The sequence below is a fragment of the Chlorocebus sabaeus genome, chromosome 22 (genome assembly GCF_047675955.1).
Source record: "Chlorocebus sabaeus isolate Y175 chromosome 22, mChlSab1.0.hap1, whole genome shotgun sequence".
Classification (NCBI taxonomy): Eukaryota; Metazoa; Chordata; class Mammalia; order Primates; family Cercopithecidae; genus Chlorocebus; species Chlorocebus sabaeus.
Window position 1 is genome coordinate 42,166,669 of NC_132925.1, and position 18,594 is coordinate 42,185,262.

General features: G+C 40.6%; 1 protein-coding gene across 4 annotated transcripts in view; it reads right to left on the reverse strand.

Moving 5' to 3' along the window:
- Positions 1-401: 401 nt before the first annotated feature.
- Positions 402-18,594, reverse strand: part of PARP9 (poly(ADP-ribose) polymerase family member 9) — a 36,988-nt gene continuing 18,795 nt past the window's right edge. For 3 of the 4 annotated variants that reach the window (XM_007985602.3, XM_007985601.3, XM_007985603.3), the window contains exons 7-11: positions 18,167-18,224; positions 12,710-13,090; positions 9,147-9,283; positions 8,373-8,547; positions 402-1,221 (exon numbers count right to left, since the gene is read on the reverse strand). In XM_007985602.3, the coding sequence (XP_007983793.3) occupies positions 842-1,221; positions 8,373-8,547; positions 9,147-9,283; positions 12,710-13,090; positions 18,167-18,224 (1,131 nt within the window). In that variant the 3' untranslated portion in view covers positions 402-841. Of the gene's footprint in view, positions 1,222-2,083; positions 2,163-8,372; positions 8,548-9,146; positions 9,284-12,709; positions 13,091-18,166; positions 18,225-18,594 lie in introns of all 4 variants that reach the window. The other variant, XM_038003406.2, reaches the window with a different exon arrangement.

An 18,594-nucleotide genomic window follows, 5' to 3' on the forward strand; every position in this document is an offset into this window, starting at 1 on the left:
CTACATCCTTTATGTTCTCAGCTTGAATTTCACTTGCTTTAGGAGGCCTTGCCCCAAGCCCCTGATTAATCTATCCCTCTCCCTTTTAAATTTTTCCACAGAGTCTGTACTTCTCTTTTTGTTATATCTAATCACACTTGTTAAGTTGTCCATGGTTGCCTTTTTGATTATTCAGGCTAAAAGGTTTGTGAAGACATTTGTCTTGTCCGACATCATATCCCAGGACCTACAAAGTGGCTGAAATGCATCTGGCGGTCAATATATATTTGGTGCATTGATAATATGTCCTCATGGTGTTTGAGTGGCATTACTTGATATAGCTGAATCCAAACAGAATATCAGCTTTTTTATGTCCTTCCACTTCAAATTGTTTCATTTTACACATAATTTTTCAGAGCCAGTTAATCAGACAAAGATGATTTATTTTCATATCTAAAACACTTTATAATATTCTCTGGAAAATCTAAAATCATGCTGTTTTCCTAATATTTTTATACTGTCATCATTTTAGAAAATAAAAGGCCTGGGTTATATACTAGAAAAGTTTCTTCATTGTATGCAAAATATTTATCTCCTCTAGTAAAGGAGATTAAAGAACAACTGCAAGAGGAAGGAAGGTCCTGAAAGTTTTTCATTTAGTATCTACCTACCCTAACCCCAAGACATAAAGACAGATAAAGGCACTAAGATGCTAGTATGTGGCTAGGCCTTTCAATAACCCAGTCAGTCCATACAGATAACCCATGGGATATATTCAGGCCACTCTATGAGCCATCGATGGTCATTATTTGGTTAATTCACCCAAGGTAAGGGCATACCAGCTGTTAAAATGATGTAGAGATTAATCAACGGGGCTGCCACTTGTTAATCCCCTCCAAGGATGCTGTGCAAAGGGTCTCATTGGTCCTAATGAGTCATCTTGTGACTGTACATAATCCTGGGTGCATATCCACAAATACTGAGGTATAGCCTGCATACCACTAAAAATAACAAAGGTTTCAGGGCTGGAGACATTGTCAACCACACTGTCATGACCATCTACAGCTCCAGGACTCAGTGGTGGGGGAACAATATTTAACGGATGTCCCTGGCAAAAGGAGCCTGTGAGTACTTCAGCCTCGAACACATAGATCAGCTTATCTGCAGCAGAGATTTTCTTGGCCTTCTCTGCCAGGTTTTTGAGGTTCTTGGTGAAGTATATGCCAGCTCCATATTTTGGCTCTGATAAAGAAAAAAAAATAAAAAGATTATTATAATCTGGTAAATGATATTGCCGATTTGGGTACTAATATCTATTCTCTCTAGTCTTCCAAATAATCACTTCCTCCTGGTTCTGAGTTCCTGTGTCTATAGCAAAGGCACTAAAAATTGTTCCTTGAAACAAATTATCACTGACACCATCAACATAATAATAACTTGCATCCAAATATGCCATTAGGGCCAGGTGCGGTGGCTCACTCCTGTAATCCCTGCACTTTGGGAGGCTGAGGCGGGTGGATCACCTGAGGTCAGAAGCCTGGCCAACATGATGATACCCTGTCCCTACTAAAAACACAAAAATTGAGCTGGGCGTGGTGGCAGGCACCTGTAATCCCAGCTACTCAGGAGGCTGAGGCAGGAGAATCACTTGAACCCAGGAGTCAGAGGTTGCAGTGAGCCAAGATCGCACCACTGCACTCCAACCTGGGCAATAAGAGTGAAACTCTGTCTCAAAAACAAAAACAAAACAAACAAACATTAGTGTTCATAGACAAGTTAATGGTTTTCAAAGTATTGCACATTGATTAGATTAAACTATCTGTGATTTGGGTAGTAACTCCATGTAAAAGACAAAGATCTGAGATTCAAAGAACTTAGATTCAAGTCAGTATTATCAACTAAGTAGCTGACAGAGCGTAACAAAAGGAAGGTTCTGTTTCCCTTAGAACATTGTCTGACTTCTACATGCTACAAATAGGGATATTTCCAGAACTCTCAAGAAGATGGTTTGAAAATAGCATCTAATAAGAGAAGACAGAGTACCTCCTAACCTCATGAACAGCATTACAAGAAAAATATGTCACCTGGGACTGGTGGCACACACCTGTAATCCCAACACTTTGGGAGGTCAAAGTCGGTGGATCGCGTGAGCCCAGCGTGGGCACCATGGCAAAACCCCATCTCTACAAAAAATACAAAAAGTAACCAGGCATGGTGGTACACACCTATAATTGTAGCTACTCAGGAGGCTGAGGTGGGAGGACTGATTGAACTTAGGAGGTTGAGGCTGCAGTGAGCTGTGACTGTGCCACTGCACTCCAACCTGGGTGACAAAGCAAGACCCTGTCTCAAAAAAAAAAAAAAAAAAGAAGAAGAAAAATATGTCAAGGGGAATGTGGAGTATATAAAATATTAGTGTGCATACTTCATTGTTTAGGAAAAGCACTCCTGGATTTGGAAGGACAGAGGCATTCTAGTCACCAGGAAGGTACTGTGTACTCTCCATGGGTTGGCACAATACCTCATGAAGAATCTCCAAGTGCATGTTATCTAGGTCCATGCTCACCAGGCAACTTTCCACTCATCAGGCACTCTGGGGACTGTGATATTAAGGAAGAAATGCCCTATTCTGACCACTAGAAATGAGTACTCTTCATTCTGACACATTGCCTGTGATCTGTATTATCTTCTTTGGAGTATTAAAAACACTTGGGAGGCTGAGGGCCAAATTCTGGACCTCAAAGGAATCCCTGTTCAATGCCCTTTCTGACCTCACTTAGAGGGGAAAAAAATTATACCTTCTTTGATGCCATATTATCCTTCCTTCCTTTCCTTTTTTCCTTTCATTTCCTCCCTCTCTTAAATCTTTAAGTGGGACATAACCAAACACTTTTATGCTCAAGAGCAGCACTGAACAATAGAAACGTACTACGAGCCACGCATGTCATTTAAAACTTGCAGGCTGAGTGACTCATGTCTGTTATCCCAGTACTTTGGGAGGCCAAGGCAGAAGGATTGGTGGAGGTCAGGAGTTTGAGACCAGCCTGGGCAACACAGTGAGACCTAATCTCTACCAAAACTAAAAAAAATTAGTCAGGTATTGTGGCACTCACCTGGAGTCCCAGCTACTCTAGTAGCCACATTTTAAAAACGTAAAAAAAAAAAGGGTGAAATTCACATTTTTATTTAAGCCATTCAAGACGTTATTTTAACATGTAATCTATATTTTAAAAAGTATTAGATATTTTACATTCTTTTGTAGTAGGTCTTTGAAATCTGGTGTGTATTTTATACTTACAGCATCTTTCAATTTAGATCAGACACATTTCAAGTCCTCAATAGCCACATGTAGCTAGCGGCTACCATATTGAACAGTGCAGCTCTGGAAATTTAAAAGTGAGTAAGACATGATCCCTATTCTCAGTATTTCACAAAGGGAAGTCTCTGCGTGTAAACAGATTAAATATAGTACAATTTATGTGGCAAGGTAATATTTTGAGATAAAAATCAAAGATTTTCTTTCCCAGGAGTTTCTTCTTGCTCTTTGTTCTTCTACCTATTGAGTCCTTGCTGCTTCTTATTAAGGATGAAAAAGATAAAGTTGAAAACAAAGTCTATATATAAATATATGTATAGTTTTTTGAGAACTATCTGCTGTGTGCAGTGGCTCACATCTGTAATTCCAGCACTTCAGGAGGCCGAGGCAGGCAGATCACGAGGTCAGAAGTTCGAGACCAGCCTGGCCAACATGGTGAAACCCCATATAATTACAATATAATATATATTATAATATTATATTATATATACTATATAATTATATAATATATTATATATGTAAATTATATATAATATATAATATATAATATATTATATATTACATATATTATATTATAATATATAATATATTATAATGTAATATATTATATATAATTATATTTTATTCACAGAAGAGAGTATGGTCTTGAAATTCTGGCTTTCAGAGTTAGCTTTTCTGAGAGGAAGAGGGCTTTTTGAACCAAAAGCTAAAAACCAGAAGGATTCAGAGCATGGGTTTTTTTTTACCATAAATGACAGAGCAGACAGTAATATAACATATTCTAAGAACATTTTTCTCATTTCAAGACAAATGAAAGTTCTTTCTTCCAGCTGGTGGGAAGAGAAGTATCAGAAGTGATGTGACTAGAGCTCTTGGGGGAGCTTGGGAAAGGGCTCCCTTTACTATTCCCACTCCCTTGAGAGCCCTGGGAGTCAAGAGGGGGCAGAACAATGGAAGTCTCAGAATAAGAACAATTGGAGGGACTCGCAGAGCAGACAGACCCTGGCCTGACTCTGGTGGGTGCAGTCCCTCATCCAGCCTCAACACCTGAGTGGAGAGTAGCAATGGCTGGAGAAGTCTCTGGAGCAGGTGAGGACCACTACCCAAGACCCTGCACTCAGCTTGGAGGATGAACATGCTCAAAAATTTCCTGTGTGGCAGGAGGAACACAGACATGGCCTGGAAAGGAATTTCTTCAGCATGGAAAAGACATAGAGTGGCCTGTGCAGACATTGAGTGTAAAAGGCACAGGAGAGTGCTAATGACCAAAGCTCAGGTGGTTTATCAAGCAGAGGACAATGGGAGCCATAAGCCAGACAACCCTCCTCACATAGAGAAAAGAGGAGAAAAGGGGCAAACATTGCAGGAACTGAGTTTCAATCTTGAAGGGACTATGAAAACTCTGAAAATGACTGAGTTCACGTTGAACTGTCAAGATTCAAATTTTCCACATCTGTGGACATGGGGAACAGGACAGTTGGGTAAAGTTCCATTATAGAGCCATAAAGGAAATGAGTTCTATGCCTGAGTTTCGTAGGACAATAGATTTTAGTACTAATTAAAGTTATAGATGTCATAAAGGAATGGAGGTATGCAGAAGCACAGAGGAGGAAGATACTAGGCCTGCAGGCCTGCAGGAAAGATGCCAACCAGGAGATGCCATTTGTACTATGTCTTGAAGAAAGAATAGGGGTTTGTAGTACTGAAAAGGGCAAGGAGGGAAGTCATTCCACAGACAACAGGAGAGAGGCATGAAAGTATACAGCATGTTTAGGAAACTCTAAAAAGTTATGGCTGGAGTCTTGAGGAACATAGTGGGTGACTGCTGAAATGATGTGGGAACTAGGGCCTTATATTCTCTGCTAAGGAGTTTGGGCTTTTATCTCATAGGCAACTGGGAATGCAGATATTAAGCAAGAATGTAATTTTTAGTGTGATAATTCTGGTGGTAAAGGATAGATTAGGCAGGGGTGTGTTTTGTGGCAAGGAGAGGACCTCTTAATAGTCTAGGACTAAAGGAAGATGAACTAAGGCAGTAGGAATAGAGAGGTGAAACTGAGCTCAGATCTTCATGAGATTGAATCACTAGGACTGGGTGAATGCCTGGATATAAGGGTGAGGGGAAAGGAGGAATAGAGGATGATAATGTTTCAGGCTTAGGAAACCTGGTAGGTAGATGGTGATGATATTAACCAGGTTAGGGAGAATCAGCAAACAAGGGGCATATTTCTTAGGGAAAATCATGGCCAAGAAAAGAGATCAATTTGAGATACCTATGGGACATCTGGGTAAAGATGTCAAAAAGAGAGTCAGATATATGAACCTGCAGGTCAGGAGAGAGGTAGGGAGTTAAGAGTTGGAAATTCCTAAGTCATCATCATTAAGGTAGGAGTTGAGGCCATGGGAATAGGTGCCATCACCAAGGGTGACATTGTAGAAGAAAAAGAGAGAAGACAAAGAAGGGGCAACAAATGAACTCATGAGATTATAAATTGTAAAGGCAAGAACTCTATGGTTTTTTATTTATGTACTAGTTCTAGTACCCCTAGCACAGGGCCTGATTCATAGAATGTGCTTAATAAATACCTGTGGAACAAATGAATCAACCCAATAAGAAACTGCATGTGTAGATGCCTTCTTGCTGTACTCAACCAAGTCCTACAAGCAAGAGATTTATTCAGAACTGGCTGGAGTGCAAACATAAACAGAAAAAAGAAAATAAAGCTTTGTTAACAGAAGTTCCCTCTCCTTTGCCTGTGGGCGGCCATCTACATTGACTGAGAGTCCTATAATTTGGAACATTGCAGGGCTGAAAAAGCTAAGAGCTTTTGTACTCCATATAATAACAGCTTCAGTGGTAGCAAGACTGGTATCTCCTGGGCTTGTCTGGCACCTTCTGTTAAGGGTTCTCACCAGCCTACAGAGATGAGTCAATTGGTGCAGGTCACATTATGGGTCATGTCTGACTTGCCTCAAGGCAGTGGCTGTTAAACTAAAGGTTAGGGAGAAGGGAAGAGCACACAGACAGCAGGTAAGAGACCAAAATCTTGAGTTGAAAGACTATGTGAAGACAAGATCTGTGGTTAGGTTATAAAGACATAAACTTAACCAGAAGAAATTAGGCCTCATGCCCACTTAATTTTTAAAGGAACTATATTGCTGAAGAAACCACAAGCCTGGTTACAACAGTCTGAGCACATTCCAGCCTATGAACAATCCATGGCTCCCTGATAGGCAATGAACCTGGAAATAGCCAAGGGCCACAATATATAAGGAAGATTTTCCCAGAGTGCAAAATAAAGGTTTTACAACATGGAATAGAGAGTCCTCCCTATACTTCATCAGCAGCATGTAGATAAGTGGTGTGAGCCAGTGGCTGTTGTGTTTGCTTCTCCCCTTTCAACATGAGAGTTTTCACTGCAGTTTTCCTGCTCCTTTTCATATCACTATATAATGGGTAAGTTGAGGGCAGTATCTTGCCTTTAAGCTTTAAGACAGAACTGTCTACCGGGCGCGGTGGCTCACACCTGTAATCCCAACACTTTGGGAGGCTGAGGTGGGCAGATCACGAGGTCAGGAGCTCGAGATCAGCCTGGCCAACATGATGAAACCTCGTCTCTACTAAAAAAAATACAAAAATTAACTGCGTGTGGTGGCACACGCCCGTAATCCCACTACCTGGGAGGCTGAGGCAGGAGAACCGTTTGAATCTCAGAGGCGGAGGTTGCAGTGAGCCAAGATCATGCTACTGCACTCCAGCCTGAACGACAGAGCAAGACTCTATCTCAGAAAAATAAGTAAGGAGAGAACTGCCTGAACTTGAACTGATGATGAGTCTGGCTAAGACCTTGGGACCATATTCCTTGGGAAGATAGTAGGTGTCTTATTTGTTTTAGTAAGAAAGATGTGTATAGATGTTGAGTAGACAAGTAGCAGGGTCTGCCACAGGACTGAAAAGAGAATACTCACTAGATTTGGAAAATAGGAGCACAGTGATGATCTTAATGAAAGTAATTTAAGCAGAAGTAGTGGGTGGGGATTGCAGAGAAGCCAGCTTTAGGAGCAAATGGAAGTTGTAGATTTTTTGAGACTTTGCTAATGAAGGGACTATACTGATCACCACTTTCCTGGTTGCCCCAAAAGGCTTCTTGGTGGGGATTCATTTCTCTATTTTTATCCCCAGTAATTGTCTATGTTCAGTATTTACCCCAGGTTTTGCCTGTGTTCTCTCCAGAACAAAGAAAAGATGATTTCTAGAGCCTTTGCATCCTAGAAACCAAGTCTATTGGAATTGACTCCTCAGCAAGGATCATGCTACATATTTTGAAAGCTGAAGATCAAGAGCCGTATATTTAACAGACCAAGCAAAATCAAGCCACCCTGCTAAGTACCTCTCCATAATTATTACTAAACGTCTTTTCCTCCTTTGGAGAGACCTAAAGCCAGAAATCTTCATCAGTGACCGAGGAGTAGAGGGGGCAATATAGGAATTATATATGCAATGTTTTTGTACATCTGAAAACAGACATGGGAGTTACACATAGAACTCCTATGACTGAAGAGGATCTTAAGATGCTATGCACCTCACCTGCCAAATGATACCTAATTCATCCACCAGCAGGCTATAGGAAATAAAGGGATGAAAGAGAAAAGACCAACTTTCTTAAATTTAGGAAAATGCCCTTTTAATTAAGGGATGAGGATGGTTCAGTGCTGGTGGTAATAATTTTGTTGAGATAAGTAAGGCAAAAAAAAAAAAAAAAAAAAAAAGCCTCAACGTGCTTTCTGCAGATAGGACACAGAAACACATAAAGGAGAAAAACAGTGAACCGTAGTTCTTACTGCTCACACTTTTCATCAATGTAAAATGCAACAGCAACAAAAGATACAAAGGAAAAGTAAAAAGTATCACTCTTTCCAGAATACTTCGTGACCTGGGTCATTATTCGTGACCTCTAAATCGCAGTCACAAATGATCCCTTCCCCACAACAACAAATGCTATTAGTGGAAGCATCTACTGATGTCAGCTCACCAAATCCCACAGAGTAGCCCCAATGATGAGGCATTGACACCTACCGCAAGGCACCGAGTACATTCTTTGAAAGCCAACTCTGCATACCACATTGCAGAACTGGTATGGGACTTGCTGAAACAGCCTGTGGCTCACTGATTGCCTGGGCAGTTTTCCTTCCATCATTTCCTTCTTTCTTTGAAAGGCAGCCATAAGAACCTTATTTTCTATCTTCTCCACCTAGAATAATAGAAAAGAAAGACTGAAAAAGAGGCTAGAAAAAGAGCTGCAAAGCTCTTAAATTGCCTGTTATACTGCTTCAAAAATAAAGGAGCTTATGTGCATAATATTACTTTGCATGCAATTCACTTTTCATATAAAGTTGCAAAAGAGTCTCTCCTCCCTCTACTCCTCTCCTATTTTGATTCTGTCTCTTCAAAATTCCCTGCCCCTTCTCTAATAAATTTCTTTAACAAAAATTCACTGACTTAGACATAATGTCTGCCCTCTTAAGCTCATAGTTTAATGAGATAGAAAAATAGGTAAACAATTATAACACAGTGTGATAAATGCTATTCCACTTCTTTTATTTTGCTCAAAGACGGGCTTCCTGGATCTGGAATCTGCTTCTGTGTGTCCTGACGTCATTTCTACCTCCCGATTCCAACTATATCCCTCGTGCCTGCCCTGCCTTGCTCTCTTCTCGGTCTTACTGACCTAGGATTCCAAGTCCACGAGTGGCCAGCTTAGAATCATCAGCAGGTGAGCTTTTCCTTGGGCTACAGAAGCAAGTTAATTAACAACAAAATGAGCCAAATCCTCCCCTTTGTTAGGTATACCTTTATAACCTGCAAACCACATTTTTCAAACTGCTTCTTTTGATCTTCAAGCTCTTGAGTTAGAGGCGCAGGACATTTCAGAAATATATTTTCTTTCATTTTGTCTTGAGTTTTTTGTTGCTGATTAGTCCACTGTCCTAAAAATGAGTAACACAAAAACTTTGTTTCAACGCTCTGAGAGAGGAAAAAGGAAACTTAATGAAACAAATTCTAGAAATTTAGAGGGATTAGCCAGTTTAAATTGTGTGCCTCATGCATTTAGGACATGCAAGGAGAGCTATAATACTATGAGCAGTCAGGATAAAATAAAGGGGTAATAAATTTGTCTTTAGATGATTTGAACCATGAGGCTAAGGGGATGTGAGTAAAAGGAGCATTATATACTTGCTTCTCCACAATCAATGCTGTAATAATGAGAAATAATTGTGTTGCTCATAGGGAATGTTTTTATTTCTAGCCCCAATGCCTATCAGCAAAAAGAGACAGGCATTAGAAAATATTAAATAAGGAATGATAGGAAATCACATGACATTTGTAAAACACTTCAAAATTTTCAGTTTCCTTCCTTATTTGATCATTATAGCACCACCATGAAATAACACCATTTTACAAATAAAGAAATTGAAGTTCAAATAAGTAACTTGCCCCATAGCACACACCTAGTAAGTAAAGAGCTAAGATTACAAACCTGGCTTTCACCAATGCTTTTTGTAAGTGACAAGGCAAAATACTTGGAACATGCATCACTCATATACCACCCAATGAAGAAGAGCAAAATTTGGAGATTAAGAGTCTATAGTGTCTTGTTTTTCCTCCCTTCCTCTTTTCTCCTCCTCCTATTTTCCTCCCTCCCTCCCCTCCCTCCCTCCATTCCTTCCTTCCTTCCTTCCTTCCTTCCTTCCTTCCTTCCTTCCTTCCTTCCTTCCTTCCTTCCTTCCTTCCTTCCTTCCTTCCTCCCTCCCTCCCTCCCTCCCTCCCTCCTTCCTTTTTTTCCTCCCATCCTTTTTTTTTCAAGAGGCAACCTGTTTTTGTCCAAAGGCGCTCCTTACTGGACTAAATATACAGGTGGACAATGAAACCAAAAAAGACTGTTTTCTCTTGGTTTATTTTTAGTTTGACTTAAGACCAAGTATAATAAAATGACCTAATCCCCGGTCCATTATCTAATTGAATGGGCTCAATTTAACCACAAAAAGCAGGTGACGAATTGAGGGAAACTCACTAGAGAGCCAAGTTGTAAATCTGAGAAAGTGGGAGGGACAAAACTCCATAGCAGAGGAGCTGCAAAGACCAGAAACTTCAACAGAAGACTGTAAATTAACTTTGGAGAGCAATACCTCATATTTATAAGGTGTAATATTAGAGTTCAGTTTCCTTGAGTTCAACAAACATTTGCCAGGCTCCTTCTATATGCCAGGCACTGGACTGGGCACTGGGGACCCAAAGATCACAAACTTCTGCCATTAGAAACGCCTACCAGGAAGGATTAAAAGAGTGGCATAAAAGAGAGGTGATGCCTAACTTTGATTTAAAAAATAAAATTATTGTTCTGATGGATATTTGATATTCCTTATAATGATAACTCATCTCAAAATTACCCATTTTGTTAATTAAGATCTTAATCTGATTAAGACAGGGTAGGTTTTCCTGAACCTCTAAGGCTTCTGTGGAATAGTATGTTTAGTCATCAACTACCAAAAGTGCCATCTTGCGGCAGAACAAGGGACTTACATGACTCAAAATTGTCAATAGCTGGGAGAATTAGCCCACCTTATGATTTCAGTTAATTTAAAGCAATGCCACACACACACACAGACACACACACACTAACAAAATAATGCCACAAGTTTTATAGGAGATTCATGTTTCTTTGTATCCTGTTCCCCTAAGCTGACACTGGTGTCAGTTTCAATACCTACATTCACTATGTTTCAAAAACTAAGTGAAAATCATAATCTTGGTTCTTATGCTTGTGTATTCTTTTTATCCATTTTTTTTTTTTTTTTGCCACTGTGTTTTCTGTGGAATGTGGATACAACATTTATGGGGAACTCTCACTCACTGTAACCATTTATTCCTGCATTATTTTTACAAACACATGGTGAAAATAAGGTGTCCTTTGAAATTTTGCCTCTGAATTTTTGCACCTCTTACTAAATCCATTCTCCACATTATAACCAGTGATCTTTCTAAAAACACAAGTCTGATCTTAACTTTGCTTAAAATTCTTTAAGGTTCCCTATTTGTTTCAAGAAACTCTCTGAACTCTTTCACATGATTTATAAGGTCTTACATAATCCAGGCCTTGCAACAATCTTATTTCTTGACGTTTTCTTTCTTTGCCTAACTAACTTCTACCTATTATCCAGTTCTCCATTTATGACACCTGTGATAAGCCCTCCCATGACTTCCCAAGTCTGGGTTAGGTGCCTCTCTGCAGTGCTTTCGCTCTCCTCTATCATCACTAACCTGTGTGCTCATCAAGGTTCCCCATTAGACTTTGAGCAGGAACAATGTCCATCTTGTTTATTGCTGTAGTCCTTGCACCTAGCACAATGCTTGGCACGTCATGGGTGCAATATGTATTAGTTGAATGAAATCTATATCTATCTCTATCTCCCGAGATGGCATTTCTTTTTTTCTTTCTTTCTTTCTTTTTTTTTTTTTTTTTTTTTGAGACAGAGTTTCACTTTTGTTGCCCAGGCTGGAGTGCAATGGCTTGATCTCAGTTCACTGCAACCTTTGCCTCCTGGGTTCAAGCAATTCTCCTGCCTCAGCCTCCCGAGTAGCTGGGATTACAAGCATGGGCCACCACGCCTGGCTAATTTTTTTTTTGTATTTTTAGTAGAGACAGGGTTTCTCCATGTTGGTCAGGCTGCTCTTGAACTCCCGACCTCAGGTGATCTGCCCAAAGTGCTGGGATTACAGGCGTGAGCCACCACGCCCGGCCCTGAGATGGCATTTTCAATAGTATAGTATAATTTCCTAGTTAGCTCTAGGGCTCTGTTGAAAGGATCTCTCCAGATCCAAATTCCCACATGTATCCTGATGAGTTTAGCCCCACTGAATGGGAGATACTTGAGTGTACCTCACAGTACCAATGTAAAATTTCACTGGCGAGAGGACTCAAGGTAAGTAATTTTAGGGTTCCTAATGCTGTCAGTAACAAATAAATACAATAAAACTTGATAAAAGAAATAAGATAATCTGATAGAATGTGTCTACATTTGAGTGGTGCATCTGAAGAATTAGAAATGTATACTTTTCCCCATGGCTTGGGCTTGAGTTTTACCACTGCCAAAATTCCATGTAATTGCCTCTTAGACAATCAGGGTTATTATAAGTAAATAAAATTGTGTTTGTGTGTGTGTTCACAAATAATCCTGATTGTCAAAAGAGAGCAAAAAATAACTCACGAAGGTTTATGATCTAACAAAGAATCAGAATGTTTGCTCCCTCCTCTCTCCTTCTGTCTCTCACCCACATCCATACATACATGCTCACACCCAAAAGAAGGAACAATGGGGAGAATTTACTTTCTAACTTAATAGAAACTTACTCACCTAACAAGCTCCAAAGTCCTTGCTCCTTTTTCCTTGCCATTTCCTCCTGTACTTTACAAAGCATATCTTCAATGTTCATAACCACCTCAATGAGGTCAGCCTGGGCTCCTTTAATCTCTAACTTTGTCCTTCCTGGTTTGATCATTTCTGTGATGGAGACACTTGAAGTTTTCTGAAGCTGAGATAAAATGTCATGTTCCTTTCTCCCAAGGTACAGAATATGATTATTCTCAATGATGTGATGGTTCTGGAGACTCAGTATTCTTTGGATCCATGCGTGGGCCTCCCACATCTTTTCCATGTTGAATCCCATCAGATTGATGGCAGGAAATCTAGCTTCAAGCCCATTTTCTCTTTTCTCCTCTCTGGTTGACTGGGGGACTGAAATGACTATAATAAGCAACCATGGAAGACTAGCGGTTTTTTTTTTTTTTTTTTTTGAGACAGAGTCTCACTCTGTCACCCAGCCTGGAGTGCAGTGGTGTGATCTTGGCTCACTGCAAGCTCCACCTCCCAGGTTCACGCCGTTCTCCTGCCTCAGTCTCCCGAGTAGCTGGGACTACAAGCGTCTGCCAGCACACCCAGCTAATTTTTTATATTTTTCGTGGAGATGGGGTGTCACCGTGTTAGCCAGGATGGTCTCGATATCCTGACCTCGTGATCTGCCCGCCTCAGCCTCCCAAAGTGCCAAGATTACAGGTGTGAGCCAATATGCCCAGCTGACTAGTGGGTTTTAAAACAGTGCAGAAATGGGATGGCTGGGTCAAATGGTATTTCTAGTTCTAGATAGGATTATAAGTCATGCTGCTATAAAGACACATGCACATGTATGTTTATTGCGGCACTATTCACAATAGAAAAGACTTGGAATCAACCCAAATGTCTATCAGTGACAGACTGGATTAAGAAAATGTGGCACATATACACCATGGAATACTATGCAGCCATAAAAAAGGATGAGTTCGTGTCCTTTGTAGGGACACGGATGCAGCTGGAAACCATCATTCACAGCAAACTATTGCAAGAACAGAAAACCAAATACCGCATGTTCTCACTCAGAGGTGGGAATTGAACAATGAGATCACTTGGACACAGGAAGGGGAGCATCACACACTGGGTCCTATTGTGGGGAGGGGGTAGAGGAGAGGGATAGCATTAGGAGATATACCTAATGTAAATGACAAGTTAATGGGTGCAGCACACCAACATGGCACATGTATACATATGTAACAAACCTGCACGTTGTGCACATGTACCCTAGAACTTAAAGTATAATAAAAAAAAATTAAAAAAAATAAAACAGTATAGAACAAAACACCATGGCCAGTGTTTTACCCCTGTGATATTGTCACCACTGTCAGCAGTAGCCGCTTCAATTAAGTACCTATCTCTGAAAGCTGCATTGGGTATGAAGGAAATCTACCTGTATTGTTTACAGCTTCCTTTGGAACACAGAGTTTAGCTTGTAATGGATTAGCTTTATCATCTCTTGCCTCTGCTATGTTGCATTTATCAGTTCACAGATGAGTTCACCTTGTGATCTCACCCTGGATGTTAACTAAGTATTATTTCCTGCTGAATAGGATTTTCCTTAACCTCTTGCTACTAGTTTTAAAATCAAACATCTCTGAAAGACACAGAGCTTGAAGAGTCAAAATTATTTTTTAAAAAATGAATCTCTGATTTTAAGAATAATACATGTTTATTATTTAACAATTGGAAAATTATCAACATATAATGGAAGGAAGAAATACCTGTAATTCCACTACTCAGGATTCCTCACAACCTTATGAGACAGATACTAGTAGTTGTCCCATCTTACCAACAAGGAAATTGATTCACAGAGTCATTAAGTAACTTGCCCATGGCTATAGGACTAGTTAGTGGTGGCCATGAAGCTAGTAGGTATGGGCATCTGACTCCAGTGCTCCCGCATATGCCTTCCAGTGAGTAATATCTGAACAGCAGTGGAAATTAGCATCTTTCTCCTGAGATCTCAGTTGTGTGGTACAGGAGTTACAAAAGAAGTATAAGGACAGACCCAGATGTAATACGGGGAGGATGGTCTTCCTCTGAGTAAAGATAAAAAATACAAAAGTCAAGGTTTTAGACAACAGTAAGAAGTAACCCAGGTTTTATATTGGAGGTATACTTTTGTTTAAACCCTTGTTCTGTCTGGAAGATTATATTATTTTTTAGGAGAAAATAAAAACAATGCATAGTGATATTTCATTTAGCCATTATTATCAAGAGAAAATTCTTCTCCTTCTTCTCCTTCTTCCTCTTCCTCTTCTTCTTCTTCCTCTCTCCTCTCTCTCCCCCTCCCCCACTTCTCCTCCTCCTTCTTCTACTTCTTATTCTTCTTTTTTTTTTTTTTTTTTTTTTAGAGACGGGGTGTCACTATGCTGCCAAGGCTGGTCTTGACCTCCTGGCCTCAAGCAATACACCCACCTTGGCCTCCCAAAGCACTGGGACTATGGGCATGAGTCAGCATGCCTGGCCAATAATAATAATAATAATAATTATTTATTTATTTATTTATTTTTGAGATAGAGTCTCACCCTGTTGCCCAGGCTGAAGTAGAGTGGCGCGATCTCGGCTCACTGCAACCTTAGCCTCCCGAGTAGCTGGGATTACAGGCGCCTGCCACCACGCCCAGCTAATTCTTGTACTTTTAGTAGAGATGGGGTTTCACCATGTTGGCCAGGCTGGTCTCGAACTCCTGACCTCGTGATCTGCTCACCGCAGCCTCCCAAAGTGCTGGGATTACAGGCGTGAGCCACCGCACCCGGCCAATAATTATTATTCTAACTTTAGTATATGTGTTGGCAAAGTGAGCACTATTCTTCTAAATAAGTAAATTGTTCGGATCACTAAAGGATAACTCTTCTAGCACCAAAATGCACTGAATTTTAACTATGAGTTATCTATTTATTTATTTTTTTTTGAGACCAAGTCTCCCTCTGTTGCCCAAGCTGGAGTGCAGTGGCACAATCTCGGCTCACTGCAACCTCCGCCACCTGAGTTCAAGTGATTCTCCTGCCTCAGCTTCCCGAATAGTTGGGATTACAGGCACATGCCCCCATGCCTGGCTAATTCTTTTTTGTATTTTTAGTAGAGACGAGGTTTCGCCTTGTTGACCAAACTGGTCTCGAACTCCTGACCTCAGGTGATCCGCTTGCCTCGGCCTCCCAAAGTGCTGGGATTACAGGCATGAGCCACCGTGCCCAGCTGAATTAAATATTTCTAATGATAACATACCACCTCTCTGCCTTCTTAAATAGTTTTTTTTTGTTTGTTTGCTTTTTTGTTTTTGTTTTTGTTTTTTTTTGAGATGGAGTTTCCCTCTTGTTGCTCAGGCTGGAGTGCAATGGCGTGATCTTGACTCACCACAACCTCCACTTCCCGCGTTCAAGCGATTCTCCTGCCTCAGCCTTCTGAGTAGCTGGGATTACAGACATGCACCACCACACCTGGCTAATTTTGTATGTTTAGTAGAGATGGGGTTTCTCCATGTTAGGCTGGTCTTGAACTCCCGACCTCAGGTGATCTGCCCGCCTCAGCCTCCCAAAGTACTGGGATTACAGGCATGAGCCACCGTGCCCGGCCTTTCCTAAATAGTTTAACTTTTCCTTGATAATCTGAGATCATCATCATTAATCATTTTGTTTATTTGTCACCCAGGCTGGAGTGCAGTGGCACAATCATGGCTCACTGCAACCTTGACCTCCCCGGGCTCAGGTGATCCTCCCAAGTAGCTGAGACTACAGGCATGCACCACCATGCCTGGCTAATTTTTGTATTTTTTGTAGAGATGGGTTTCACCATGTTGCCCAGGCTGGTCTCGAATTCCTGTCCTCAAGTGATCGCCTGCCTTGGCCTCCCAAAGTGCTGGGATTACAGGCTTGAGCCACCATGTTCCATCATTAATCATTTTTATGTCAATTATTGTCCTGTGCTATATAATTCCTTTACAGTGTCCGCAAGAATTACTGAATTAAATGGTGACATTTGCCACCATTATTCAGATTAATGACATACAGACCTTTTAATGTTCCTTTTCTATGTTATTCTCACCTAAAACTCCTCTTATGTACCCATAATGGATTCCCTGTGGTTCCCCAAACATGCACTGGATTTCTCTGCTCCTGTGGGTTTTCTCTACCTTGGATGCCCCATCCTACCCTCTCTGGACATTGGAAATCTTGCCATGCTCACAGCCCAGCTTAGAACTATCTCATTCATGAAGCCATTCTTCATCTTTACCAGTCAAAAGGAATCTCTTTCTCCTCTTAGCTACCTGTGGAGTTTGTCCATCTTCTCAGTCATTATTTATTGTCTGGCATTTGTTTAATGCTTTCAATTTATAGAACATTTTTGCATACATAATGTATTATCCTCACAACAGTCTGTTATTATCATCACTATACAGATAAATAAACAGGATCATAAAAGGCACAGTTCCAGGCCAGAAATGTTAATGCTCTCCTTCCTTACTTCCAGCACTGCCAGGCCACTGAACATTCCATCTCAGTCCACCCAAACTCCACTAAAAGAATGACGTTATATACCTGTAATCCCAGCATTTTGGGAGGCAGAGGCAGGCAGATCACTTGAGCCTAGGAGTTTCAGACCAGCCTGGGCAACATGGTGAAACCCCATCTCTACCAAAAAACAAAAACAAAAATATTTAAAAATAATAAAATAAATTAACTAGGCATGGTGGCATGTGCCTATAGTCCAAGCTACTTGGGAGACTCATGTGGGAGGATGGCTTGAGCCTGTGAAGCAGAGGTTGCAGTGAGTTGACATCACACCACTGCACTCCAGCCAGAGTAACAGAGCCAGACCTTGTCTCAAAAAGAAAAGAAAAAAAAATGCTCGGCATCAAAATTGACTAGGGAGCATTCAGAATAGATATTGTTGGCCCAGACCCAGAGTCCCTGAATCAGCATCTGTAGAGCTGGGACAAATACATATTTTGGGAGTTTTCTGTTTGTTTGTTTTTTAAAGTTTCCATCGTGATCCCAGTGATTACTCGGGTTTGAGTAGCATTGAGTTAACCCATTTATCTGTTATTATTGAGATGTGTTTTCTGTAATTACCATAAGTAACCCTATTTACATGTTCAGAGCAGAAAGGGTGACTGAATGCCAGTTTATGGAAGCCAGAACTTTTTCCTGGGAAAAAATTATAGATATCTATTTATGAATCAACCACCCACAACTTGGATTATCCACTGCACCTCAAACCTCCTCTGTTCATATCATGAAACTGGACCAAGCAAGAATAGACTCATGATCAGGGCATAGAGTAGGCAGGTATCCAAGCAGGACCACAATGCAATACATGTGGCTTATTTATTCTTCTTCTCCCCTCCATTAGTTCAGATGATCAAGAATAGAATGAGCCAATGGTGGGCGACACTACTTATTGGCCTGTGAATTTCTTACTCACCACTGTAATTGTTCAAACCCAGCATCTTGGACCTCTTTGCCATTTCAGCACTGAAAACCTACAAGAAGCAAAATAGAGCAGAGAGTCATAAGCAGGGCTGATAGCCATTGTCATCAAAGTCTCCCTCTCTGCACACACAGCACTTGACTTCATCCACTCTGTCAGTCCCATTCCTACTACCACAAATCTAAAGCAGCCTTTAGGAAAGTCCCAGAGAAGAGGACCACCATCTATTAGAACACAGAAGGAACAAGCATAGGAAAAATGAAGATGAAATCAAAATCTGGTATAAATAAAGAAGACTATGCATTCCAAGACAAAATATAACCATGTTTTCATTCAACAGATTTTAATGCCCTGCTTGCACTAAACCAAAGCTGTGGATATGTCACTGAAGAAGAAAACTATAGGTAACTAACAAAACACAA